Here is a 26,234-nt window from a genome sequence, read left to right on the forward strand (position 1 = left end):
GCTGGATGGCCGGCCCAGAGAGTGGTGGTGAGCGGTGCTGCATCCAGCTGGGGACAGTCACCAGTGCTGTCCCTCAGGGCTCTGTGCTGGGCCAGCTCTGTTCAATATTTTTATTGACCACATGGATGAGGGGATTGAGGCTTTCATTAGTAAATCTGCAGATGACACTAAGCTGGGAGCGTGAGTCCATCTGTTGGAAGGTAGGAGGGCTCTGCAGGGACACCTGGAACCGCTGGATATATGTCACAGTTCAATAAGTTTAAATTTAATAAATCCATGTGCAAAGTCCTGCATTTTGGCCACAATAACCCCCTGCACTGCTCTAGGCTGGGGACGGCATGGCTGGACAGTGCCCAGGCAAAAAGGGACCTGGGGGCACTGGTCGACAGCAGGCTGGACATGAGCCAGCAGTGTGCCCAGGTGGCCAAGAAGGCCAATGGCTCCTGGCCTGGATCAGGAATGGTGTGGCCAGCAGGAGCAGGGAGGTCATTCTTCCCCTGTACTTGGCACTGGTGTACTTGGCATTCTTCCCCTGTACTGGCACCGTTCCTCAAGTGCTGTGTCCAGTTCTGGGCTCCCCAATTTGGGAAGGTGATGGAGAGGCTGGAGCATGTCCAGAGAAGGGCAACAAGGCTGGTGAGGGGTCTGGAGCACAAGTTCTGTGAGGAATGACTGAAGGACCTGGAGTTGTTTCGCTTGGAGAAGACTCAGAGGTGACCTTATCACTCTCCACACTCCCTGAAAGGTGGTTGCAGTCAGGTGGGGGTCGGTCTCTCTCCTCACAGCAACTGACAGAACCAGAGGACAGTGTCTTAAGCTGCACCAAGGGAAATTTAGGTTGGATATTAGGAAAAAAAGTTTTTTTATGGAAAGGGTGATAAAGTACTGGAATTGTCTGTCCAGGGAGGTGGTGGAGTCACCATCCTGGGATGTGTTTAAAAAAAGACTGGATGTGGCACTCAGTGCCATGGTTTAGCTGAGGTGGTGGTCGGGCATGGGTTGGACTTGATGACCTTAAAGGTCTCTTCCAACCCAGCAATTCTGTGATTGTGTGACATCACAGACCAGTTTGTGACATCATATAGTAGGCTGTGACATCACTGGCTCATTATGTGACATCAAAGAGCAGGCTGTGACATCACAGAGCAGGCTGTGACATCACAGAGGAGGTTGTGATGTCACAAAGTCAGCTGTGACATTACAGGCTGGCACTGTGACATCACAGAATGGGCTGTGAGGCCACAGAGAAGACTCTGCCATCATAGAAAAGGGCTCTGTGACATCACAGAGCAGCTGTGTGATGTCACAGAAAAGGCTGAGACAATACAGAGTGGGTTGAGACATCACAGAGCTGACTGAGAAATCACAGAGCAGGCTGCAACATCACAGCAAGGCTGCATAACATCACAAAGGTGGCTGTGCCATCATAGAGCCTCCCCCAGAGGATGTTCCACGAGATCGACCCCGGAGCCTGACACGGGGACGGGGGCTGTGGACATCTGGGGTGGGACAGGGGGACAGGAACCCACCGGCAGCGTCCCCGTGTCCCCCAGGGCCAGAGCCTGGGCCTGGGCTCCTTCACCCTGTTACCAACGAGGGCTTGAGAGCGCTGAAAAAATCCCCAGCAAGGGATCAGCAAAAACCAGATTTAATATTAAGTGACAGCACCACAAAGTTCCTTGGCAAGAGTCACTCTGCTCCTGACTGGACACTGCAGGCACACCAAGGAAACAAAGCAACAACAAAACCAAACAAAATCCAGGCAATCAAACCAGAAATGAGCTGAGACCTGGGGCTTTCATTGCTATGGAAAAGAACTGTCCTTCTTGGCCAGGTGCCCATGGCCAGAATTGGGATTCCACCTCCAACATTGCCTGTTGTGACAGACTGGAGGAGATTGTTGGGTGGAAACATTTCATGTGTGGGGAGGAAGGGGCAGGTCCAGCCTTGCCCTGCCCTGGAACCCCAGCCCTGCCCTGCCCTGGAACCCCAATCCCCCCAGAGCCTCTATCCCAGCCCAGCAGTGTCTGCCAGTCCCTGGCACAGCACAGGCAATGCTCCACAGCCACCTCTGGAGCCCCCAGCCCAGCTCCTGAGTGACCAAATGACCCCAAGTCCCACCTGGGGGAAGGACCCAGGAACACCAAGGGGTATTTAAGGCTGACCACAAGGCAAGCACACATCTTGACCCTACCTCCTCTTGGAATTTCTATCTGAACGCCACTGGAATCTCTGAGTTGGTAGCTCTGTGTGTGTTCTTCTCTAAATCTTATTTTTCTCTCTTTCTTTGTCCACTTCTATTTCTGTCCTCTTGCAAATACTGGTTAACTTAAAATTGAACAGGCTTAGAGTTTGTGAAGTCGAATGGGCCAAGTTAATGCTTTGAGAAGTGTTTTGTGTGAATTAAATGTTACATTAAACCTTTTGCCAAAGTTTCTCTGGTTTTCTAAAGTTCCCAGTAAAGGCTGTTTTGTTGTTTGGAGCTCCTGAGAATCTCTTGTTGGTATTTCTCCACTGCATCCAACTCAGAGGACACAAACAATTGTAATTCATCTTAAATGTCTCCTTGAGAGAGTTGTTTGGGGGATGGGGGTCAGGGCTTGTGTGTCCTGCTTGGCACAGCCCAGGCAGGGCTTTCACAGCCTCATTCCACACTCCATTTCCCAGCTGGAGCCGCTGGTGCCTCTGAGTTCTGCTGCCCCAGCCCCAGGGACGCTCTCCTTGTCTGCCCATTCCCCCACGGTCTCTGGGCAGGGATGGCCTCAGTGGGGGCTGCTGACATCCTCAGCAACTTGGAGGCTGCTGCTGAATTTTACTGCTCCAGAGGCTTCTTCAGCCTTCAGCTCTTCAGTTCAGCAATTCAGTGTCCCAGGGCTCATTAACATTCAAAACACCTTAACAAGCCAAACCTCTGGGAATAATGTAAATGTTCAAATCATTTGTGGTTAATTAGCCCAATTTCAGAAGTCTATTCCAAGTGAATACTCTAGATTTAAAAAGACAGTGAGAAAAAGTTTTTTAGGTCCTGTTGTTTTTTTTTTTTTTTCTGTTAGTTCATTGATAAGTTCTGTCTCCAATTGACACTGAATCCAAGTACCTCCTCATGCAGTTGGAATACATATGAAAATCAAGACCTGACAATCAATCTGACTCTATCCCTACCCCCACCCCACCATTTCCACCATCCAAGCCCTGGCACTCAGAGCAGCCTTGTGCAAATCTGAGCTCCCTCCAGCCCAGGCTGCACCTGCAGGTTTCAGCTCCTTGGCTCCAACTCCCACCTGCTTTCCTTGGAGAAGGAGCTGCTCCAGACACAGGGGGATGTTCATTTCTTGTCAGCCAGCAAAGCCAAGGGAAGGCACAGCTCCATCAAATGCAAAAGTCATTCTTCTCTCTGGATCTGCCCTGCCCCTGATCCCCACAGCCTGTCCTGTTTCCTTCATCCCTGCATTGCCAGGGACTTTCTGGGACAAGGGAGCTCTGCTCTGGGGATGGAGGGAGGTCCAAGCGCCACCACTGGAGTGGGAACCACAACTCATCAGGTTTGTGTCCTTTGGGGGTTGGAAACTGGTGAGACTCAGAGGCACAGAAAGTTTCTCTTCATGGCCAACAGACCATGGTTGAACAGGACACAATTTAATAACAATCACACTCCTCCCTGAGCTATGTGCAACGTCCCAGCAGTGTCTGATGAGTCCACCATCCACAAGTGATTTCCATATTAAAATTAATTTTAGACAAACGTGGTTCTGTGATAGATATAAACACAATTAAGTTCTTGTATCAGGATGCTCGTCCTGGAGTGGAGGCAAAACAGCTCAAACAATTCCTGATTTGCAAAGCTGTCAGTGGTGGATGGAGAAGGGAGGTCAGGCTGCTTTTGGCTTCTGTCTCCCACCAGGCCCCCGGTGAAGAGCCTGGCTCTGTGTTCTCCATCCCTTCCTCGCTGGCACTGCCAGGCTGGGATGAGGAGCCCCTCAGCCTTCCCTGCTTGGGGCTGGACAAGCCCAGCTCCCTCAGCCTCTGCTCACAGCCCAAGGGCTCCAGCCCCACCTTGGAGGCCCTTCCCTAACCCTGCTCCAGCTGCACGACATCTTTCCTGCCCTGGGGAACCCAACCCAGGCCACAGGGACCTGGATAATCCACGTCCTTGATGTCCTGGTCGCACAGCCCTGGCCCCTTTTCCCCATGTCAGGCTCTGGGGTGGATCCTGTGGAACATCCTTTGGTGGAGGCTGTGGCTTCAGGTGGACCGGGGGGATACCGGGGGACAGGGACCCCGCTGGGCAGTAACAGCATTGGACTTGTTGGGAGAAACTGTGAGGGGGAGCTGGGGCGGAGTGACCAACCCTGTGACCTCACACAGCCCTCCTGGGATGTCACACAGCCCCTCTGTGATGCCACAGACTGCTCTGAGATGTCATAGTCTGCTCTGTGATTTCAGACCTCTGTCCTGTGATGTCACAGCTGGCTCTGTGATGGCACAGAGGCAATCTATGATGCCATAGCTTCTCAATGACCTCACATAACCCCCTCTGTGATGTCATAGCCCACTCTGTGACCTCATGTTACCAGATGATAAATTGGCTTTGGGAGGAGCTATCCCCTATGCATCCAGCTGAATAAAGAATGCTGCTTCTTAATGTTGCATTGGGGTTAAGGAGTACCTGGTACCCCCTTTTTGGGAAACCCTGGGCTCCCCTTTCATGGGCTCAAGGACCCCCTGGAACTCCCTTCTACCTCTCCACGTCCCTGCCCCCCATTTCTGTGACCCTGAGACCCCCCCTGCACCCCCATTCCTGAGAACTGACACACCCTTTTACCCCTTTGCCCGGCACTCAGACCCCCCTGCACCCCCTTACCCGGCACCAACACAACCTGTTCCCGGCCCTCCGCCTCTCCCAGCCCCCAGCCCCACCCTTTTCCCTGATCAGGGACCCGTGGGCCCCCATTCCTGCCTTTCCCAGCCCCCAGCCCCTCCTTTGCTCACACTCAGGAGCCCTGGCACCCACTTTCCTGGGCACAGGATTCCCTGGACACCCCATCCCAGCTCTCCCAGTCCCTGCACCCCTTTTCCTTGAGTCTGAGCCTCTGAACCTCCTTCCCAGCTCTGCCAGCCAAGACATTGGGATAGCCAGAGTTGGGATATTGGGATAGCCAGAGCCGGGATATTGAGATAGCCAGAGCCGGGATATTGGGAAAGCCAGAACTGGGATATTGGGACAGCCAGAGCTGAGATATTGGATAGCCAGAGCTGGGATATTGGGACAGCCAGAGCTGGGATACTGGGATAGCCAGAGCTGGGATATTGGGATAGGCAGAGTTGGGATATTGGGATAGCCAGAACTGGGATATTGGGATAGACAGAGCTGGGACATTGGGATAGCCAGAGCTGGGATATTGGGATAGCGAGAGCTGGAACATTGGGATAGACAGAGGTGGGACATTGGGACAGCCAGAGCCGGGATATTGGGATAGACAGAGCTGGGACATTGGGATAGCCAGATCCTGCTCAAAACAGGAACCGGCCTGTGGCCGACAGTGACATGGAGATGGGGCCGGTACAACCAGAGCAGGGGGAGTGGGGGGAGCCAGGGGCTGGGATGGGATCTGTGGGAATGGAGGACTCTAAGGGGCTGCGATGGGATCTGTGGGAATGAGGGGGGATCTCTGGGGCTGGGATGGGAATCCAGGGAGCTCCAAGGGGCTCCCTGTGGCTGGGACACGACTCCATGGGTCTGTTCTCGCCTCGTTCCCAGGTCTGCACAGGGTGCAGGTGGTTTCCAGCTGTGACCTCCTGTCCAACGGAGTGTCCATGGATCCCACTGGTATGGCTACGAGGGCTGGGATTTCATCTGCTTCCAGCTGGGATCCGGGAGATTTGCAGTGTCCGACGGTGCTGCCTGGATCACCCACGGGTGCTGGGAATCCAAAGGGATCGTGGTGGAGCAGATGAAGCATTACCTGGGACACACCTGTGTGGAAGGGCCCCCAAAATACATCAGATATGGTCGGGAGGCTCTGGAGCACAAAGGTGGGTGTGGGAGGGGAAGGGCAGCACCAGGGGAGTGCCCTGTCCCTGCCCTGAGCCCAGCACGAGCCTTTCCTTGGGTGTTGTGTGCCCTGCCCGGGGCAGGAGGGCACTGCCGGAGCGGCTTTGGTGGCTCCAGGCACCCGGCCGTGCTGCAGCCACTGCAGGGCTCCTGGGGAATGTTCCAGAGCAGAGCTGAAAGCAAACAACAGTTTCTGGAGGGGATTCTGCCCCTGGGCCTGTGCTGGGAGCCCAAGGGCAACAGCCCAAAGTGCTGGAGCTCAGTGTCCCTCGGCCAGGCCGTGTTCCCTGGCTGTGCCCTGTCCCTCGGCTGTGCCCTGTCCCTGTCCCTGTCCCCTGTCCCTTGGCTGTCCCCCCTGTCCCTTGGCTGTCCCCTGTCCCTGTCCCCTGCCCCTCAGCTCTGTGGGGCCAGGGGTGGCAGCAGGACCTGGGGCAGCCCTGGGGGAGAACAGCCCTGAGCCCCAGCTGGGCCAGTTCCCCCAGTTCCCCCCAGGTCACTCCCAGCATGGGCCCTGTGGCTCCCAGTCACCACCAGTATGGTCCCAGTCACTTCCAGTTACACTCAGTGTGATCCCAGTATCATCCCAGTCACTCCCAGTATCATCCCAGTATGGTCCCAGCATGTTCCCAGGTGTGTTCCCATTCACCCCTACTATAGTTCCAGGCACTCCTAGTATGGTTCCAGTCCTTCCCAGTATGATCCCAGTATGAACCCAGTCACTCTCATTATGCTACCATTTGCCTCCAGTGTGGTCCCAGTCACTCCAAGTCACCCAGTATGATTCCAGTCACTCCCAGTATGATTCCAGTCACACCCAGATACTCTCAGTATTATTCCAGTAACTTGCTTTATGGTTCCTCTGTGATCCCAGTCACTCTTGGTCTCTCCCAGTAAATTCCAGTTGCCCCCAGTGTGCTTCCACTCACTCCATCCCGCCGCCACCGGAGCTCTGGCATGTCTGGACTTGTCTCCATGCTCCCAGCTGCAACATCCAGCCGGGCAAAAGTGTCTCTGGGGTGAAACACCGCAGTGGCTGCTATTTGGTTCAGCACCAGGGCCAGACAAGCCAAGGCACATCCTGTCCTCGATATCGGTAACACCAATATTTTGGCAACCTGACGTGGAGGCTGGCCCGACCCTGCCGCACCGATGGGACACTCCGGAGCTCTCGGAGCCTCACAAGACCACGGAGAGGCTTTAAGGCAGCTTGGCATCCACTGGCAGAGCTTTGAGGACATAGCTCTCCAGGAGAGACTTTGGGCTTTATCCACAGAGTACTTGTGGATGTCCTGCACCTCTGAGAAGCACACCTCCTTTTTGGTGAGCCAGACCTTCCCAGAGGAAGAATAGGGCAGCTCCTCCTGCCCCGAGGAGTCCTATTCAGGTGAAGAGAAGACCCCGCCGGACCAGGACACCGATTTGGGTGAGTATCCCCGCTCCATAGCGGGGTGGGGAGCTCAGAAACAGTCCCTGACGAGGGACTTGTTCTTTTTCGCTCTTATTTCGAGCACGGCAAGGCTGCGCAGCCCCGCGGGGTCGGGAGCGATAGCCCCGGACGGCGCGGCTCTGCCGTTTTTAAAACCCGCGTGGCAGCGGCAGCGCCGCTGGCTCAGGGGGAGCGGGGGGCTCTGCCCGCCCCCTCAGCGCAGTGCGGGGCGTTCGGATTCTCCCGCAGCACAGCGGGCGGCGGCGGCGGCTCCCGGGAGCGGCGGGAGGGCGCGGGCAGCGGGGGCAGAACCATGGCTCGGGCTTTCTCGCTGGGCGTGGGCGGCGCTGAGCCGCGGCTCCTCCGCATGGCGCGGGGGATCCCTGCTGCTGCCGACGGCAGTTTTAAAAGCCGCACAGGCTGCTGCGTTGGGCAGGGCTAAAAGCTGCGTGTTTTCGCTTCTTAACCGCGGTGTTTGGAAATCGGTACCGAATTCGGGTTTGTTTTTTGTCGGTGTGAGGTTGGGCTGTGCCTTTTACATCTACAATGGGGGCTAAACTAAGCACAGCACAGAAAGGCGTATATTATCAGATTATAGGAATGCTAGTTAGTGGAAATGTATAATTTTCTAAGGGAAGATTGAAACAGTTTATAAGGTGGCTTTTTCTACATTTCCCGCAAGTTTCTCCTGAACAAGTCCACAATACCCACTTTTGGGACACAATGGGTCACAAATTGATAACCTTGGGAAGGTCTGGGGACACGTCTTCAGCCGAATTTGTGTTTTGGAGTTTGCAAGTTCAATCAGATTTACTCAAGCAAAGGGAAGTGAAGGAAAAGCCAAATAACAAGGAATGTACCTCTGCTCTTCCTATTTCTCCCCACCCCAGTTCTGAACCCTCTTCCCCAAAACTCGGTATTTTAAGGAGAGCAGACTCTGCTCACGCCCAGGGAAGCCGGCTCCCTGAGCATCTTAAAATGCCCGAGTCCCACTGTCCACAAAGTCCTGGCCAGACCGCGTGGAATTCTCCCCACCCTGTCTCCCCAGCCCAGAAACCCCGAGCACGTGTTGGTTTTTCGGAGAGCAGTGACCACCCAAATGGCTCCCAGTCCCCAGAGAGCCAAGAAAATGGAGGATGCCAGGTGGCACCACGCCCAACCTGGTCTCCTTCTTCCCATGATTCCCCTCAGCATCCCAAAAATCCTTTCTTTCCCCTCACCCCCCCGATCCTCGTGATACCTTCCCTCCCCCCACCTTACCTGGCGCTCCCTCAGCTCCGCCCCTCCCCCCAGGGGGCGTCTGCCGACGTGACGTCACCAGGCATCCCCGCCCCCTGTTCCCACGGTGGCCACGCCCCCTGTTCCCACGGTGGCCCCGCCCCCTGCCCGGGTTCCCACGGTGGGGGCTCGCCCACTGCTCGCTCCTGTAGCCACACCAGTGATCCCAATGCTTCCCGTTCAAGGGAAAAGCAGCAGGAACTGCAGAGCCAACGCAGGGTCCCGATTTCTCACTCGCCCCTGTCTCATATCAGCATGCAGGGCAAGGGGGAGGAGCCACAGCTGCTAATTGGAAAGCTTTTGCACACCAAATAATAAGAGAGATTTGCAAAACACACCAACAGTATGGCCCACAGAGCCCATGCTTCCGTGACCTTTTAAAGGCCGAACTGGGTAGGACTGTGCTAGTCCCACATGATTTAAAACATCTTTTTTCGTGCCTCATGACCTCTACAGAATTCAAACTATGGGAAGTGGCATGGAAACAACTGCTGAAAGAGGCCCTCCCAGACTTGCATGCTGATCCAAACACAGCAAAGGATGCCAGTGGTGTGCCAATTACCATCGAGCATCTCTCCGGTGAAGGCCAGTGGTCTCTGGCCCCGGTCCAAGCTGCAGTAATCCCTGTGGTAGTCCTTGAGAGAGTCAGAGATGCAGCTGAAAAAGCCTTCTTTGCCCTTCAACCTGACGGCCCTCTCGAGCCATATAGTAAGATCACACAGCTACCATCAGAGCCTTTTTTGAAATTTGTGGAAAGGTTAACTAGAGCTATTGAAATCCAAGTTAGGAAAGAAAATGCAAGGGAAGAAGTTTTAGAGGAAATGGCATTTGCAAATGCGAATGAACAGTGTCGAGCTGTGATTTTAAGCTTACCTTTAGAACCCCCCCACACTAAAAGATGTGCTTCTAGTTTGTAACAGGAAAGTGCCTCTGAGGAGTGTGGCTCAGGACACCAGACCAAAGCTGCTGCCAAGGCCACCACAGAGAGTCGCCGTTGCCAGCCCAGTGCCCATTCCATCAGCACAGTGGCACACTGGGCAGCAGCGAGGACCAGCAATGGTTGACCCCACAAAGCCACGCCTGCTTTGTAAGAACCTTGGGCACTGGGTTAACCAGTGTCCCCTGAAAATGCAATTGGAGGAATTTAAAAATAGCAGGGGTGGAGAACTACAAGTGCTCCCAGGGAGTCAACAACAACAAAAAAAACCTAAAAGGGGTTCTGTGGTTCTGTGCAAGCACGGGGCTCTGGCACCTCTGGGACCTCAGAGCCTGCTGTGACCTCAGCCTGCTGTGACCCCAGAGCCTGCTGTGACCTCATGGCCTTAGCTGCACCCCCAGAGTGTACCCCCATCTGTACCAATGGACTGCCCTGACTGTAAATGTTTGGCTTGATCCAAGATCATTCCTCAGCAATTCCTTTCTTTTGCCTGCTGACTTTGACTGTGACCCTGTCGCCCTGATTTCTTAGGATTTTCTAAAGCCTTCTGAATTTACATTCTTGTAGAGAGCTTTCTCACGCAACTTTCTGTAAACAACCTATTGTTTTGCATTCTTTCACAGAGGCGGAGAAATTTTATAGACTGGTAGTTTGTCCAGTGTCGTTGGAGAGGTGGCACGTTCACCTTCCAATCCACTTGCACCTTTTGAGAACTATAAATGATTGGAGTCAGAAAAAATAAATTCGTCTCTTCATGGTGACCAAAGCTGTGGTGCGTCGTTTTTCCTTGTGTCCTCTGGTGACATCTGGTGGCCGCCGGCGCGTACTACAGCTTAGGTCGGGTGAGAGTGAGCTCACCCCCCCTCCTCTTTGGCGTTTTGCCTGCTGTGTTAGTTGTGAAAAATGCATATTTTATGATTGGCTTTTCGCAAATATTAAATTGAATACTATATGTATTATGTTATATTGATTAGAAGTGCTGTATTAACATTTTAATAGTATGGTATATGTAGTTTTGTAGTTAAAATAGAACCTATGTATGTGGGTTTTTTTTTTTACTAGCTCAAGCAAGAGATGAGATAATGAAGAAACTCTTCACACAGAGATGACAATGATGGGGGCCCATAAAGAATTACTGCCTCCTTATCGGAAAAGACAAACATTCTTCCACCTTCTCTCTGTCTTTATGGAACCACCAGGATTAAGGGGAAGAAGTTGACAAAAACCAGAAAAGTTCTTCATTTGCAAGGAATTTATGCATCATGTATGAGATGTATGAATATGCAACAGGGTACTGCTTTTAAAGATTATTCCTTTGTTCACAAGGCATGCTTATTGGGCTTAAGTGCCCGAGAGCATCCGGACGTCCGTAATTCTTTGCTTTTTATTGTCTTGTAATTGTCCTAACTCTAAATTTTCATTACTCTAATTGTATTACTATTTTTATAACCATTTTATTATTATTAAACTTTTAAAATTTTAAAAACCAAGTGATTGGCGTTTATAACAATCTACAATATGCTAAAAATTGTAAAACCTAAACTTCTCATCCATGTGACATACTAAACTACACTCTCCAATCCCTAAAATCCCTAAATGCCTGTTGCCCCCGGGGGATGCTATGTTGGTATTCTCCTTCCTCAGCCCCGGGGATGCTCCGCTGGTTGCCCTGGTCCTCCCAGTTCCATCGTCCTCGTTCCAGGGCGATGCCCCGCCACTCTCGGTGCTCACTGTCCCATGGGATGCTCTGGTGGGGTCCTCCCCCCTCTCCCCCGGGGCATTCCTCACTGCCGTCCGTTGCCAGAGGTGGCGCCGGGGCGCTCCCGGGGCTCTGACGCCTCCAACGCCACCTCTCCCATCGCTGGGCCTGCGCTGAGCCCTGTGTGCCAGCACACGCCTTTTATAGTCCGGGCAAGCCCCGCCCTCCCGCCGACAGCCAATGGGAGTGCAGTGATGTCATAGTGGTGAGGGGCTGAATGTCAAGGCCCCTTGTGATGTCACAATGAAGGGGTGGGGCCAGAACGAGAGTGCGATCTGATTGGTCGATGCGGAAGGCGTTCCTGCACTGATTGTTCCAGGCGCTGATTGGTTGGATTGACGCTGGGGGGCGGGGCAAGGCGGGGAGTGGGCGTGGCTCACATGGGGGGAGTCCCAGCCCCATTCTGGGGATCCCAGGCCCATAGGGAGGGGTCTCTGGGGGTCCCTGTCCTATTTCTGGGGGTTGTAGGTTCATGGAGATGGGTCTGTGGTGGTTCCAGTCCCATGGGGATGGGTCTCTGGGGGTACCAGCACCATTTTGGGGGGTTTTAGGTTAATGGGGAGGTTTCTCTGGAGGTCCTAGCCCCATTTCTGGGGTGGCCAGTCCATAGGGAGGGGTCTTCTGGGGGTCCCTAGACTATGGGGAAGGGTCTGTGTGCTCCCAGTCCCACTTTTGAGGGGGAACTTTGTGATTTGTGTGGGTGGCGAGCGACTTGTGGGGACAGCAAAGATCAGCCACAGAATTTAATAAGATTTTTTGCCAATTTTACTTTGGAAAACACCTTACCTTTGGAGGATGCTCCGGTGGGGGTCCGTGCTCCTTCCGCCTGATCCCGGCACTGTCTTCATCGTTGCCTCGTGGGGATGCTCTGCTGGTGTCCTCCCTCCTCACCCCGGGCATTCCCCGCCGCTGGCCCCCGCCGCTGGGCGCCGTCCATGGCCAGAGGTGGCTCCAGGGCGCTCCAAGTTGCCGAGGATGTCAGCAGCCCCCACTGAGGCCATCCCTGCCCAGAGACCGTGGGGGAATGGGCAGACAAGGAGAGCGTCCCTGGGGCTGGGGCAGCAGAACTCAGAGACACCAGCGGCTCCGGCTGGGAAATGGAGTGTGGAATGGGGCTGTGAAAGCCCTGCCTGGGCTGTGCCAAGCAGGACACACAAGCCCTGACTCCCATCCCCCAAACACCTCTCTCAAGGAGACATTTCAAAGGAATTACAATTGTTTGTGCCCTCTGAGTTGGATGCACTGGAGAAATACCAACAAGAGATTCTCCGGAGCTCAAAACAATAAAACAGCCTTTACTGGGAACTTTAGAAGATCAGAGAAACTTCGGCAAAAGGTTTAGCGTGACATTCACTGAACAAAATACACTTTTCAATGCATTCACTGGGCCCATTCAACTTCACAAACTCTAAGCCTTTTCAATTTTAGGTTAATCAAAATTTGCAAGGGGACAAAAATAGAAGAATTAGACACAGAAAGAGAATAACAAATAAGATGCAGAGAAGCACAAACTCAGCTACCAACTCCTGGATTCCAGCATTGGTTCAGATGGAAATTCCAAGGGGAGGTAGGGTCAAGATGTGTGCTTGCCTTGTGCTCAGCCTTAAATACCCCTTGGTGTTCCTGGGCCCTTCCCCCAGGTGGCATTTGGGGTCATTTGGTCACTCAGGAGCTGGGCTGGGGGCTCCAGAGGTGGCTGTGGAGAATTGCCTGTGCTGTGCCAGGGACTGGCAGACACTGCTGGGCTGGGATAGAGGCTCTGGGGGGATTGGGGTTCCAGGGCAGGGCAGGGCTGGGGTTCCAGGGCAGGGCAAGGCTGGACCTGCCCCTTCCTCCCCACACATGAAATGTTTCCAGCCAACAATCTCCTCCAGTCTGTCACAACAGGCAGTGTTGGAGGTGAAATCCCAATTCTGGCCATGGCCACCTGGACAAGAAGGACAGTTCTTTTCCACAGGAAGGAAAGCCCCAGATCTCAGCTCATTTCTCATTTGATTGCCGAGTGTTTGTTTGGTTTTGTTGTAGCTCTGTTTCCTTGGTGTGCCTGAAGTGTCCAGTCAGGAGCAGAGTGACTCTTGCCAAGGAACTTTGTGGTGCTCTCACTTAATATTAAATCTGGTTTTTGCTGATCCCTTGCTGGGGATTTTTTCAGCGCTCTCAAGCCCTCGTTGGTAACAGGGTGAAGGAGCCCTGGCCCCGGCTCTGGCCCTGGGGGACACGGGGACACTGCCAGGGGGTCCCTGTCCCCCTGTCCATCCCCCCACGGCCCCAGCCCCCGTCCCCGTGTCAGGCTCTGGGGTCGATCTCGTGGAACATCCTCTGGGGGAGGCTGCGGCACTGGGGGCGGGGGGACCCGGGGGGACAGGGGACCCCGCTGTGCACGAGCAGCGTTGGACTTCTCTGGGGGAACTGGGAGGGGGGGCTGGGGTGGAGTGACCTCCCCAGTGACCTCACACAGCCCCTGTGATGTCACACAGCTGCTCTGTGATGTCATACAGCTCCTTGTGATGTCACACAGCCCACTCTGAGATGTAACAGGCCACCTGTGATTTCATACAGGTGTCCTGTGAGGTCACAGCCTGCTCTTTGAGGTCCCAGTCTGCTCTGTGATGACACAAAATCTGCCCTGTGATGTCACAGCCCAGCCTGTGATGTCACAGACACCCTGGGATGTCACAGCCAGCTCTATGATGTCACAGCCACCTTTGTGAAGTTATGCAGCCTCGCTGTGATGTCACAGCCTGCTCTGTGATTTCACAGTCAGCTCTGTGATGTCACAACCCACTCTGTATTGTCTCAGCCTTCTCTGTGCCATCACACAGCTGCTCTGTGATGTCACAGAGCCCTTTTCTATGATGGCAGAGTCTTCTCTGTGTCCTCACAGCCCGTTCTGTGATGTCACACTGCCAGCCTGTAATGTCACAGCCAACTTTGTGACATCACAACCTCCTCTGGGATGTCACAGCCTGCTCTGTGATGTCACATAATAAACCAGTGATGTCACAGCCTACTATATGATGTCACAACCTGGTCTGTGATGTCACACAATCACAGAATCACAGAATTGCTGGGTTGGAAGAGACCTTTAAGGTCATCAAGTCCAACCCATGCCCTAACACCACCTCAGCTAAACCATGGCACTGAGTGCCACATCCAGTCTTTTTTTAAACACATCCCAGGATGGTGACTCCACCACCTCCCTGGACAGACAATTCCAGTACTTTATCACCGTTTCCATCAAAAACTTTGTTCCTAATATCCAACAGAATTTCCCTTGGTGCAGCCTAAATCTGTGTCCTCTGGTCCTGTCAGTTGCTGTGAGGAGAGAGACCGACCCCCACCTGACTGCAACCACCTTTCAGGAAGTGTAGAGAGTGATAAGGTCACCTCGGAGTCTTCTCCAGGATAAACAACTCCATCTCCCTCAGTCATTCCTCACAGGACTTGTGTTCCAGGCCCCTCACCAGCCTTGTTGTCCTTCTCTGGACACGCTCCAGTCCCTCCATGTCCTTCCTAAATTGGGGAGCCCAGAACTGGACACAGCACTCGAGGAATGGTGCCAGTACATGTGAAGAATGCCAAGTACACGAGTGCCAAGTACAGGGGAAGAATGACCTCCCTGCTCCTGCTGGCCACACCATTCCTGATCCAGGCCAGGAGCCATTGGCCTTCTTGGCCACCTGGGCACACTGCTGGCTCATGTCCAGCCTGCTGTTGACCAGTGCCCCCAGGTCCCTTTCTGCCTGGGCACTGTCCAGCTACACTGTCCCCAGCCTAGAGCAGTGCAGGGGGTTATTGTGGCCAAAATGCAGGACTTGGCACATGGATTTATTAAATTTAAACTTATTGAACTCTGACATCTATCCAGCTGTTCCAGGTGTTCCTGCAGAGCCCTCCTACCTTCCAACAGATGGACACATGCTCCAAGTTTAGTGTCATCTGCAGATTTACTAATGAAAAGCTCAATCCCCTCATCCATGTGGTCAATAAAAATATTGAACAGAGCTGGCCCAGCACAGAGCCCTGAGGGACAGCACTGGTGACTGTCCCCAGCTGGATGCAGCACCGCTCACCACCACTCTCTGGGCCGGCCATCCAGCCAGTTCCGAACCCAGCACAGAGTGCTCCTGTCCCAGCTGTGGGCTGCAGCTTTTCCAGGAGTGTGCTCTGGGAGACAGTGTCAAAGGCCTTGCTGGAGTCCAAATAGACACATCCACAGCCTGTCCTGCATCCACCAGGAGGGTCACCTGGTCATAGAAGGAGATCAGGCTGGTCAAACACGACCTACCCATCCTAAACCCCTGCTGGCTGGGTCTGACACCCTGGCCATCCTGGAAGTGCTGTGTGATGGCACTCAGTGTGAACTGTTCCATGACCTTACCGGGTACTGAGCTCAGGCTCACTGGCCTGTAATTACCAGGATCCTCCTTCCCACACTTGCTGTGAATGGGCGTCACATTGGGCAGCTTCCAGTCATCTGGGACCTCACCAGTGAGCCAGGACTGCTGGTAAATGATGGAGAGTGGCTCTGCAAGCTCATCTGCCCGTTCCCTATCACCCTGGGGTGGATCCCATCTGGTCCCATGGATTTATGAACATCCAAACAGCTCAGCAGTTCTCTGATGGCCTCCTCTTGGATAACAGTGGTCCACTCTGCTCCCTGACACCATCTACCAGCCCAGAAGGACAGTTGTCCTGAAGGCAAATCATCTTCTCACTAAAAACTGAGGCAAAAAATGGCATTAAGCACCTCTGCCTTCTCCTCATCTGCAGGTATTAAATTCTCTTCCACATCTAATAAAGAACAAAGGTTGGTCATACCCTTCCTTTTACCATTGATATATTTGTAACAATATTGTTTATTATCCTTTACAAAAGCTGCCATTTGAAGTTCAAACTGAGCTTTGGCCTCCCTAATTTCTTCCCTTCATGCCCTAGCAAGCCCCTTAAATACTTCCTGAGAGACCTGACCCTTCTTCCAAAGATGATACATCCTCTTTTTATTCCTAAGTTCCTTCAAAACCTCCTTGCCCATCCAGGCTAGATGTTTTCCTTTTCAACTCGTCTTTTGGCACACAGGGACAGTCTTTTCCTGTGCCCTCTAGATCTCTGTTTTGAAGTTTCCCACCTTTCCTGAACGCCTTTGTTTTCAAGGGCTGCTTCCCAAGGAACTCTCTGAATAAGTCTCCTAAGTAGGCCAAAGTTTGCCCTCCGGAAGTCCAATGTAAGAGTTTTATTGGTGTTCTTCCTCATTTCACCAAATATTGAGAATTCTATAATTTCATGATCACTGTGCCCCAAGTGACCTCCATCCACCACATCTCCCACCAGCCCATCTCTATTTACAAACAACAGATCTAACATAGTCCCTCCCCTGGTGGGCTCAACCACCAGCTGCAACTAAAAATTGTCTTCCACAAACTATAAAAATTTCCTGGGCGGCCTTTATTGAGCCCACCTCAGCTGGACTGCTGATTTCACCCCTAACTCAGGCTTACCACCCATGAGCCTGCTTCCAGACAAACCAGCTACATCTCCCTCCCCCTTCAGACCTAGTTTAAAGCCCTCTCAACAAGTTCTGCCAGTTCATGAGCTAAAATTCTTCTGCCCTTCACAGAAAGATGGAGCCTGTCTGGTCCAAGCAGGCCAGGTGCTGTAAAAGTTGCCCCATGATTAAAGAATCCCAAATTTTGTCGATGACACCAACCCTTGAGCCACTCGTTGATAATGTGAGCTCTCCTATTGCTTTCAGCATTTTTCTCAGAATCCAAAGGGACTGAGGAAAAGACTGTCTGTGCCCCTGTCCTATTAACCACCTGACCCAATGCCCTAAAGTCCCTTTTAATTGCCCTGACACTCCTCTTTTCAATCTCATCACTGCCAGCCTGGGGTATCAGCAGTGGGCAATAATCAGAGGGCTGAATCAGCCCAGGCAGTGTGTCAGTGATATCCTGTACCCGGGCCCCATGGAGGCAGCAGACCTCTCTGTGGAGTGGGTCTGGTCGACATATGGGGCCCTCTGTTCCCCTCAGAAGGAACTCACCCACCACGATTACGCTTCTTTTCTTTTTGATGTTAGAGGTGCTGATCTGTCTCACAGATGAATCATAATTGGGAGGTTCACTGGGCAGATAATTTTCTTCTAAATCACCTGGCTGACTCTCCAGATCCAGGGGATCATACAGAATCTGAAGTGGCACCTGGCTTGGGAGAGGGGGTTGGGAGGGATTTTTATTATTACCTCCTCCAGTAGGTACCCACTCCCACTCCCCTTCATCGGCCAGGTGTCCTTCTATAGCCTGACAGTGGGAGGCATGGGAGACAGCGGGAACCAAGGAGAGCATTGCTGCACTGCCAGACCTCATGGAACCAAGGATCCATTGTGACACTGCAGGGCCCTGGGGCACCACGGTGCCATTGTGACACTGCAGGGCCCAAGGATCCAAGGAACCTGGTGCCACCAGAGCGACATGGTGACACTGGGAGGTCTCATGGAATCATGGAGACCATTGGGATACTCTGGGGCCTCATGGAACCGTGGTGACACCAAGTTGTCTGGGGGTGTTGATCTGCTGGAAGGCAGGAGGGCTCTGCAGAGGGACCTGGACAGGCTGGATCCAGGGCCCAAATCCAAAAAGGTGAGGTTTAACAAGTCCATGTGCCAGGTCCTGCACTTTGACCACAACAACCCCTGCAGAGCTACAGGCTGGGGACAGAGTGGCTGGACAGCAGCCAGGCAGAAAGGGACCTGCAGGGACTGATGGACAGCAGGCTGGACATGAGCCAGCAGTGTGCCCAGGTGGCCAAGAAGGCCAATGGCTCCTGGCCTGGATCAGGAATGGTGTGGCCAACAGGAGCAGGGCAGTGATTCTTCCCTTGTGCTCAGCACTGGTTAGGCAGCACCTTGAGTGCTGTGTCCAGTTCTGGGCCCCCTAATTTAGGAAGGACCTGGAGGGGCTGGAGCGTGTCCAGAGAAGGGCAACAAGGCTGGTGAGGGGTCTGGAGCACAAGTCCTGTGAGGAGCGGCTGAGGGAGCTGGGGTTGTTTATCCTGGAGAAGAGGAGGCTCAGGGGACACAAGGTGGTGTCAGTGCACAGGCTGGACTTGATGATCTCCAAGGTCTTTTCCAGCCTTGTTGATTCTGTGATTCTCTGAAACCACCCTTGGAGCAGTTGCAGGAGGAGCCCTGGGCCTCCTCTTCAGAAGCTCCAGCAGCCCAGGTCCCTCAGCTTCTCCTCACAGCCCCAAAGCCCATCCTGTCAGTCCTGCAGAGCCTCTGCAGCCCCTCCTCACTGCCCAGAACAGGCAGCCCCACAGCCAGACACAGCAGCCCAGATGTGCCCCCCTGGCCTGGGGGGCCTCTGGCAAGGGAGCAGCAAGAGGCACTGCAGAAGCCTGCAGACAATTCCTGCAGCACTTGTGGGATGATCCTGCTCCCCAAGGGACGTTCCCATGGTGCCAAGTCAGGAACTGGAATGGGGAGTGGGGCCAGAGAGGAAAGGGCAAACAGGGATGGGCTGTTTGCAGGGGAGGGAACAGGGGTGGGCAACAGGAAGAAATATGTACTAGGGAAGGAAAAAGAAAGCAAAGGTGAAGCCAAGGAAATGCTCAGGGCAGTTTGGGGGTGGCTGCCAGGCAGCCCTGGCTCTGAGCAACAGCGTCTGCAGTGGGACAGGAAACTCCCAGCTGATGGGAACAAACTTTCTGGCTGACTGCAGAGGCCAGGACAAAGCTGAGTGGATTCCCTGGCGTCCCCCAGCCCTTCCTGGCCCCAGGGGCTGCTGGCATTTGTGCTCCCTCAGGTTCATGTCCCCACAGCAGCAGCATGGGGGTGCTCCCACCTGCTGTGTGCAATGCAAACAGGGGCTCCTGAGCCAGTGCTGCCGTGGCTGTGCCTGCAAGGATGCGGCACCTGTGTGAGCTGGGGGAGAGGCCAGGGCTGCAGAGGGGGGATGTTGTTGGCAGCTCCATCAGGACGCTCTGGGACGCTGCCCTGGGCTGTCCAGCGCACTGGGGAGGGATCAGCCCCTGCTCTGCTGCTCCTTCCCGTCTCCCCCAGGGCCCTTGCAGAGCACCAGCCATGCTGTTTGCCCCCAGCCTGCCCACGGCCAGCCTGGGGCTGCTCACGGGGGTTTTCTGTGCTGAGCATTGGCCTGGCCGTGTCCTTGAGAGAGCCTGGGCAAGGAGCCTGGAGCCCCCAGGCCCTGGCCTGAGGCGTCAGCGCTGCCCCAGCAGTGCCCATGGGCTGTCCCTGCTGCAGCCCCGGCACTGCCACCCCCAGGACTGTGCCCGGCCCCGAGAGCACTCAGGCCCTGCAGCAACACCAGGGCCACCAGGGCAGCGGGGCAGGGCCACGGGAGCAGCACTGGCAACACCAAGTGCTGCTGCTGCTGGGCACAGCTGCTGTGCCAGCACTGATCTGCCCCAGCTCTGCACACAGACATTGCTGCTGCAGCTCCAGAGAAGGCAACAAAAGGGCATCTCTGCAGAAAACTTTGCTGGGAGATCCTTGAGTTCCTTTAAAGCCACCAAGAGTGCAGCCCCTCATTGACACAGTCTGTGGGCACAGGGAAGGTGGAGAGAAACAAAATGAAAAATGGCACAAAAATGACATTTATTGTGGACAATATGAAAAAAAGCAAAACAAAGGAAAAAATCCCCAGAACTAAACCAACAAGAAGTATCAAAGATGACTTATATTTATATTGATTTTCAGAAATTGCCCAGAAGTTTAATGTTCCTGAAACCATCCAGTCATCAGTCTCCACAGTGCAGCCTTGAGCTCCTGGTTCCTCAGGCTGTAGATGAGGGGGTTCAGGGCTGGAGGCACCACCGAGTACAGAACTGACAGGGCCAGATCCAGGGATGGGGAGGAGATGGAGGGGGGCTTCAGGTAGGAAATAGCTCCAGTGCTGATAAACAGGGAGACCACAGCAAGGTGAGGGAGGCAGGTGGAAAAGGCTTTGTGCCGTCCCTGCTCAGAGGGGATTCTCAGCACAGCCCTGAAGATCTGCACATAGGAGAAAACAATGAACACAAAACAGCCAGATGATAAACAGGCACTAACAGCAAGAAGCCCAAGTTCCCTGAGGTGAGATTTGGAGCAGGAGAGCTTGAGGATGTGTGGGATTTCACAGAAGAACTGGCCCAGGGCATTGCCATGGCACAGGGGCAGGGAAAATGTATTGGCCGTGTGCAGCAGTGAATAGAGAAAGGCACTGGCCCAGGCAGCTGCTGCCATGTGGGCACAAGCTCTGCTGCCCAGGAGGGTCCCGTAGTGCAGGGGTTTGCAGATGGACACGTAGCGGTCGTAGCACATGATGGTCAGGAGGGAAAGCTCTGCTGAGATGAAGAACAGAAAGACAAAGAGCTGTGCAGCACATCCTGTGTAGGAGATGGTGGTGGTGTCCCAGAGGGAATTGTGCATGGCTTTGGGGACAGTGGTGCAGATGGAGCCCAGGTCGCTGAGGGCCAGGTTGAGCAGGAAGAAGAACATGGGCGTGTGCAGGTGGTGGCCGCAGGCTACGGCGCTGATGATGAGGCCGTTGCCCAGGAGGGCAGCCAGGGAGATGCCCAGGAAGAGGCAGAAGTGCAGGAGCTGCAGCTGCCGCGTGTCTGCCAGTGCCAGCAGGAGGAAGTGGCTGATGGAGCTGCTGTTGGACATTGGCTGTGGCTGCACATGGGGACCTGTTCAGGCAGAAAGGACAGTGACAAGTCAGGAGAGGCTGGCAGTAGCTGGTTTAGGAATTGTTTTCCTACCCACACATCATTCCTGGCTCTCTTAGGTCAGAAATCCCCAGCATTCCTGCTGCACTCAGCGTTTGCCACTGAGAAATGTGAGAGGCAAAGGATTCCCTGTGGCTGAGGGCAGGTGAGGGGCTGGATGGGCTTGTTCCCAACTGCCCTGGCTTTGCACCTTTGGCTGGAATCAGAGCACAGTCACACCCCTGGGTCACCCTGGGATAAACCAGACCCTGCCCAGAGCAGAGGGATCCCTGAATGTCTCACCCTCTCCAAAGGTCTCTGGGCAAGCTCTCAGCACCCCCTTGTGCCAAGGACACTCACGGCTCCCTTGGCCAATCCAGCAGCATTTCCTCAGCTGTGGCAGCTCTGCACTTCCCCGTGGGACATTCAGGGAACTCCCAGAGGCTCTGGCACAGCTCTGCACCCAGGAGGGCAGCTCAGAGCTGGGAAGGGCACAGCAAGGAGATCCCCGGGTGTGCCTATGATGGGATCTCAGGGAGGGGCTCAGCTCATTCCCCTTTCCCATGGACTGCTTTGCCCACAGCCCCACAGGTCCCAGGGAAGCTTGGACATCCCATTCCCATGGACAGCCCTGCCTGGCAGGAATGCCAAGGGCAGTGCCTGACTCAGCTGCTGCAAATGCCAGAGCCTCCCTGAGAGCACCAGAAAACACTGACAATATCAGGGGAGTACAGAAACAGGAGAAGATGTTGTGGTGCTGTGCCTGAGAGGGCAGGGCAGAGACAGCCGGGCACTCAGGACAGTGTTCCCGTGCCCAGCTGTGCCCGGCACCTCCCACACTCCAACAGTGCCCTCCTGCCCCAGCACTGCTCTGTTCAGCCCCCTCTGCTTCCCTGAGCATCTCCCTGGGCCTGGACATTCCCTCCTGAGAGGTGCCTTGTCCCTGCCAGCGCTCACAGAGCCCATCCCACCCTGGGTGCCCTCGGCCCGGCCCTACAGAAACCTGCCTGTGTGCAGGGCCCTGGCTGGGGCAGGGTCTGTGTGCGGCTGGGCGAGGGCAGCTCAGGAGAGCCCTGCTGGGCCCTGCAAAGGTGATGCTGCTGCTGTCCAGGGCTGAGGAGTGGCTGAAGGCCCTTTGGGAGGCTGCCAGCAGAGAGACTGACCACCCAAAGTCACAGTTCTGGAGTCTCTGTAAATGTTCAAACATTCCTTTGATGATCCTGTGTGTCCCTTTCAACTCAGAATGTTCTGTGATTCTGGGATCACAATTCCTGTTCTGCTTCTCTCATCCCCCTGTTGTCTATAATCAAAAGAGAAAAAAACCCTTGCAACAGTGTTAGACCAGTAAAGTAAAAACCAGACCTTTATTGGAAGCTTCCAGGTGTCCCAGTGGGGATGGGGCACACCTGGCCCCTGATTTCAACAATTTCTTAAGGTTGATTAATTAGGATATTTAAGAGGAACATCCAATAGGAGAGTCAATTGTCCCAGTTACACACCCCTGGCTCAACCCATTGGAGTAGGTCCAAGGGCTTCTTTGCCTTCACTTTTTGTTGTGACTGCTCACATTCTGGTCAAAAACCAAAATGTTCTTCTTGTAGGTCCTCTTCCTTATAATAAGGCTATACAGTATTTCAAGAATGTATTTAGACAGTCAGCTTATTTTTCCAAAATCTAAGAGACTGGTTAGGAAACATACTAGAGTTAATTAATGATTGTAATTATAGTAAGTATATAATAGTAGTTAAATAGAGTTAATTAAGAGTTAGGTAAGGGTGTGGTAGCACATTTCTCCCACTCTCAGGATTTTTCATAGAGGTGCACAAAGAGAAAGAGGAAACAATTTCTATTTCTACTCCTTGTTTTTCCTATGTAGAATGTGTTTAGAGAATTGTTTACCTGGGGTGATTGCTTGATTAGATTCCAGTGAGGATTGTTTGAGCCTGATGGCCATCCAATCCACCTGTGTCTAGATTCTCAAGAACAGGATCACAGGTTATTACTAGTTAGATATAGTAGTTAAAGAAATTAAGTATGTAGTCTTAGTATCTTCTTTTATATAGTATATTAATGTATTATAGCATAGTTATAATAAAGAAATCATTCAGCCTTCTAAACTGATGTTAGACATCATCATTTCTTCCCATTAGGTTTGCCTATGTTTTACAATATAAGGGTTATAGTTTTATAAGTATATAATAGTAATTTACAGAGATAGGAATATATGAAAAATGTATAAAAAGCAAAAATCTTTTTGTCATCACCTCAACTTTCCCACCCTGCTCCAAGCAGGAAATTGAAAACACTCTCAAGAAAGCTCCTGACCTTTACAGCAATCCCAGGTTTACCTTCTTTGGGAAGTGTCCTCTGGAGCTGTGCCCAGGCTGCTCTGGAGCTGGGAGCAGCCCTGCCCCAGCCAGCAGCTCTCAGCAGCAGCACCTGCCCTGCTCAGGGTGGCTCCTTCCCCCCACAGCTTCTCTCCAGCGCTGGGAGCAGCTCCCCGGGCCGGCTGAGAGCTGTCCCTGGCAGGCAGCAGAGTCCCTGGCCCAGCACAGCGCCCTGGGCTGCAGGACCCTGCTCTGCAGGACAGCCCTGGGCACCCCTGGCTGCTCTGCACAAGAGATGATCAGAGAATGTACTCACAGGGTCTGTGGGCATTGGGATGTTCCAGCTGTAGGAGATCACTCCAGGAGCTGCAGCTGCATTGTCCTGCAGCCAGAGGTTCCTGTGCCAAGGGCTGCCAGTGATTCTGCCCCAGGCACTTCTCAGCACCTTCCCAGCCCTGACTGATGGAAGCTCTCTGTGCCTCTGTGCTGTGCCCGGGCTGGCTGCAGGCAGTGCCCCAGCCCTGCTGGGCTGGGAGAAGAGCTGCTCATCCAGAGAAATGTGCTTTTGAAGCTCTCCTTGGTTGCCTGGATCACCCTCTGTGCCAGGAGCCTGGCCCAGCTCAGCAGCACAGACACAGCACAAGGACTTTAATGACCCTCTGGGGCTTTGTGCTCAGGCCCTGAACATCAGGCCCTGAGAGGGAGCTGCAGAAACCTCTCCAGAGCTCCAAGTCAGAATCCAGCTCCAAAGTTTCTTTGGCTTTTAATGGGTCCCACTGAGGGACACGACTGAGAAAGTGTCCCCAGGCCCCAGGCAGAGCAGAGAACTGGAGGCACTGATGACAGGTGGGGACAAAGAGAAGCCAAGTCCTGGTGCCCTGGGGCACAGCAGGGTCTGTGCCACCAAGGGCTGTCAGGAGACACCTTGTCCTGAGGCACTGGGGCCTCCTGGCACAGCCCCAGCCAGGCTGGGCACTGTCAGCCCCTTGTCCTGCCCTCAGCATCCCCCCCTAGCCCACATCCCAGTGGCCTCAAGGATCTGCTGGAAGAAGTCCCTGGGGAGCCTTGCTCAGGAATGGCCCTGGGGGCTCCTTCATGCTCCCAGGGACTGCAGGTTTTTCAAAGCACTTTGGCTTTGGCTTTTGCCTTGGAGGCTCTGAGAGCTTTGTGCAATCATGGCCTCCAATTATCTGCTGTAATTAGTCCCTGGAGAGGCTTTGTCAGGAACAACACTCAGTGGGGCTCATTTATACTTTGAGATACTCAAGGAGTTTAAGGTACTTTGGATTTTCCTTTCCACACTGAGTCTCTGAGAGGTTTTTGTACCATCCTGGCCTCCAGTTCTCTCCTCCAAGGAGTCCATGAGGAGCCTGTGTTGGGGATGGACCTCAGTGGCACCCATTAATGCTTTGAGACACTTTGGGTTTTTTTCTCTGACTTTGACTCCTGGAAAGATTTGTGCAATCTCCTCTCAGGCCCTGAGGTTCCAGGGCTCAGCTCCAAATGCACCACAGGGCTCTTTAGGATAAGCACGTCTTACCAAATCATGGCTCTGCCTTTATTTCCCTCTGCTCTAATGTAGTTCCTTAGGAATGTTTCATTTTACAGTTATGGAGAAATATTTCAAAGTGCTTCTAAGAAATATGTATTCCCATTTTAAAGAGTGTCTTTTATTACTGTTCTCTTTAGAGAAGAGCTGATTGTAGCATTCTGTGATTGATATTGATGTAGGGCCACTCCTAAGGAGGTCTGGCCAGATCAGAGAAGTTTTACCTTGACGTCTGACCCAGTGTGGACAACCTTGCCCCACATTCTCCAACCCCATGTGAGAAACAATTTTCACTTTCAAAAATTTAACTGGTTTATTAAGACCTTGTCAAAATTCAACAGAAGAGTGAATAAAGAATAAATACAGTTTCCGGAGCAAAGGATTCAGTCACCATGTGCTCATCTACAAAATGGATGTTCTGTCTTTTATACCTCCAGCCCCTCCCAAAATCTTGTCAATCCACTCCTCCTTCGCTGTCCAGTGGTGGAGATCACTTTCTTACAGCTTGATTGGAGCTCAGGCACTGCCATAGCAACAAGCCAACCCTCCCAAATGCCCTGACTACTGAGGACATCCCATGATAACAATGCAAGGGGGAAGGGAAAGATAACTATACACCTACACAACTTCTCTTAACATATACTTAATATTCACCCCTTAATTGTGAGAGTCAACCATAGGATTACCCATCTATAACAAACCCCCCTTTTCTTTTTCTATATGTCATTTTGCTTGAACATTTAATTTCAAATTTTCTCTCTCTCTTGAATGAGTCATACTAGCATCTGTTGATGTGGGCAAGGACAGTGGGAACAGGAGAAAAATCTCAGGTTTTCCTTAGACACACTTATTTGGAATGGACAAAAGGGCCTAACAGATGTCCAGGATGGCTTTGACTCCCATCTATCATGCCTATGGTGTTGCTACCCATAGTCATTGTATCTTAGGGGTCCAGAGGCCAGCTCGGTCTCGCCCTCCAGTCCCTGTTGTATTCAAAGACAGTTGGGGAATGACAGTGGTCCGATATGGCCTTTTGTCCTTACCTTAACATGTCTATAGGGTTGCTACCCACAGCAGGGCTATGCCATCTTCTTGGTAGCAAACAAAGGGGTCGTGCCCTCCTTCCTTTGTCTTATTTTCTTAAAGAAGATGCTCCATTACCTCTTACGGTCCCTTGTGTACTTCCCCTCAACAGGTGCTG

General features: G+C 53.1%; 1 protein-coding gene and 2 pseudogenes across 1 annotated transcript; 1 reads left to right on the plus strand and 2 right to left on the minus strand.

Moving 5' to 3' along the window:
- LOC137464036 (zinc finger protein 208-like) overlaps positions 1–26,234 on the minus strand; it is a 1,110,012-nt pseudogene that overhangs the window by 820,029 nt on the left and 263,749 nt on the right.
- LOC137464035 (zinc finger protein 850-like) overlaps positions 1–26,234 on the plus strand; it is a 1,110,255-nt pseudogene that overhangs the window by 811,610 nt on the left and 272,411 nt on the right.
- LOC137464066 (olfactory receptor 14J1-like) lies at positions 7,662–20,873 on the minus strand. Its single transcript, XM_068175382.1, has 2 exons — positions 20,274–20,873; positions 7,662–7,901 (listed from the first exon to the last, which is right to left on the minus strand). Exons 1-2 carry the CDS (start codon positions 20,769–20,771, stop codon positions 7,662–7,664), a joined length of 738 nt encoding a protein of 245 aa, XP_068031483.1. The 5' UTR covers positions 20,772–20,873.

This window comes from Anomalospiza imberbis, chromosome 35, assembly GCF_031753505.1.
Source record: "Anomalospiza imberbis isolate Cuckoo-Finch-1a 21T00152 chromosome 35, ASM3175350v1, whole genome shotgun sequence".
NCBI classification, from domain to species: Eukaryota; Metazoa; Chordata; class Aves; order Passeriformes; family Viduidae; genus Anomalospiza; species Anomalospiza imberbis.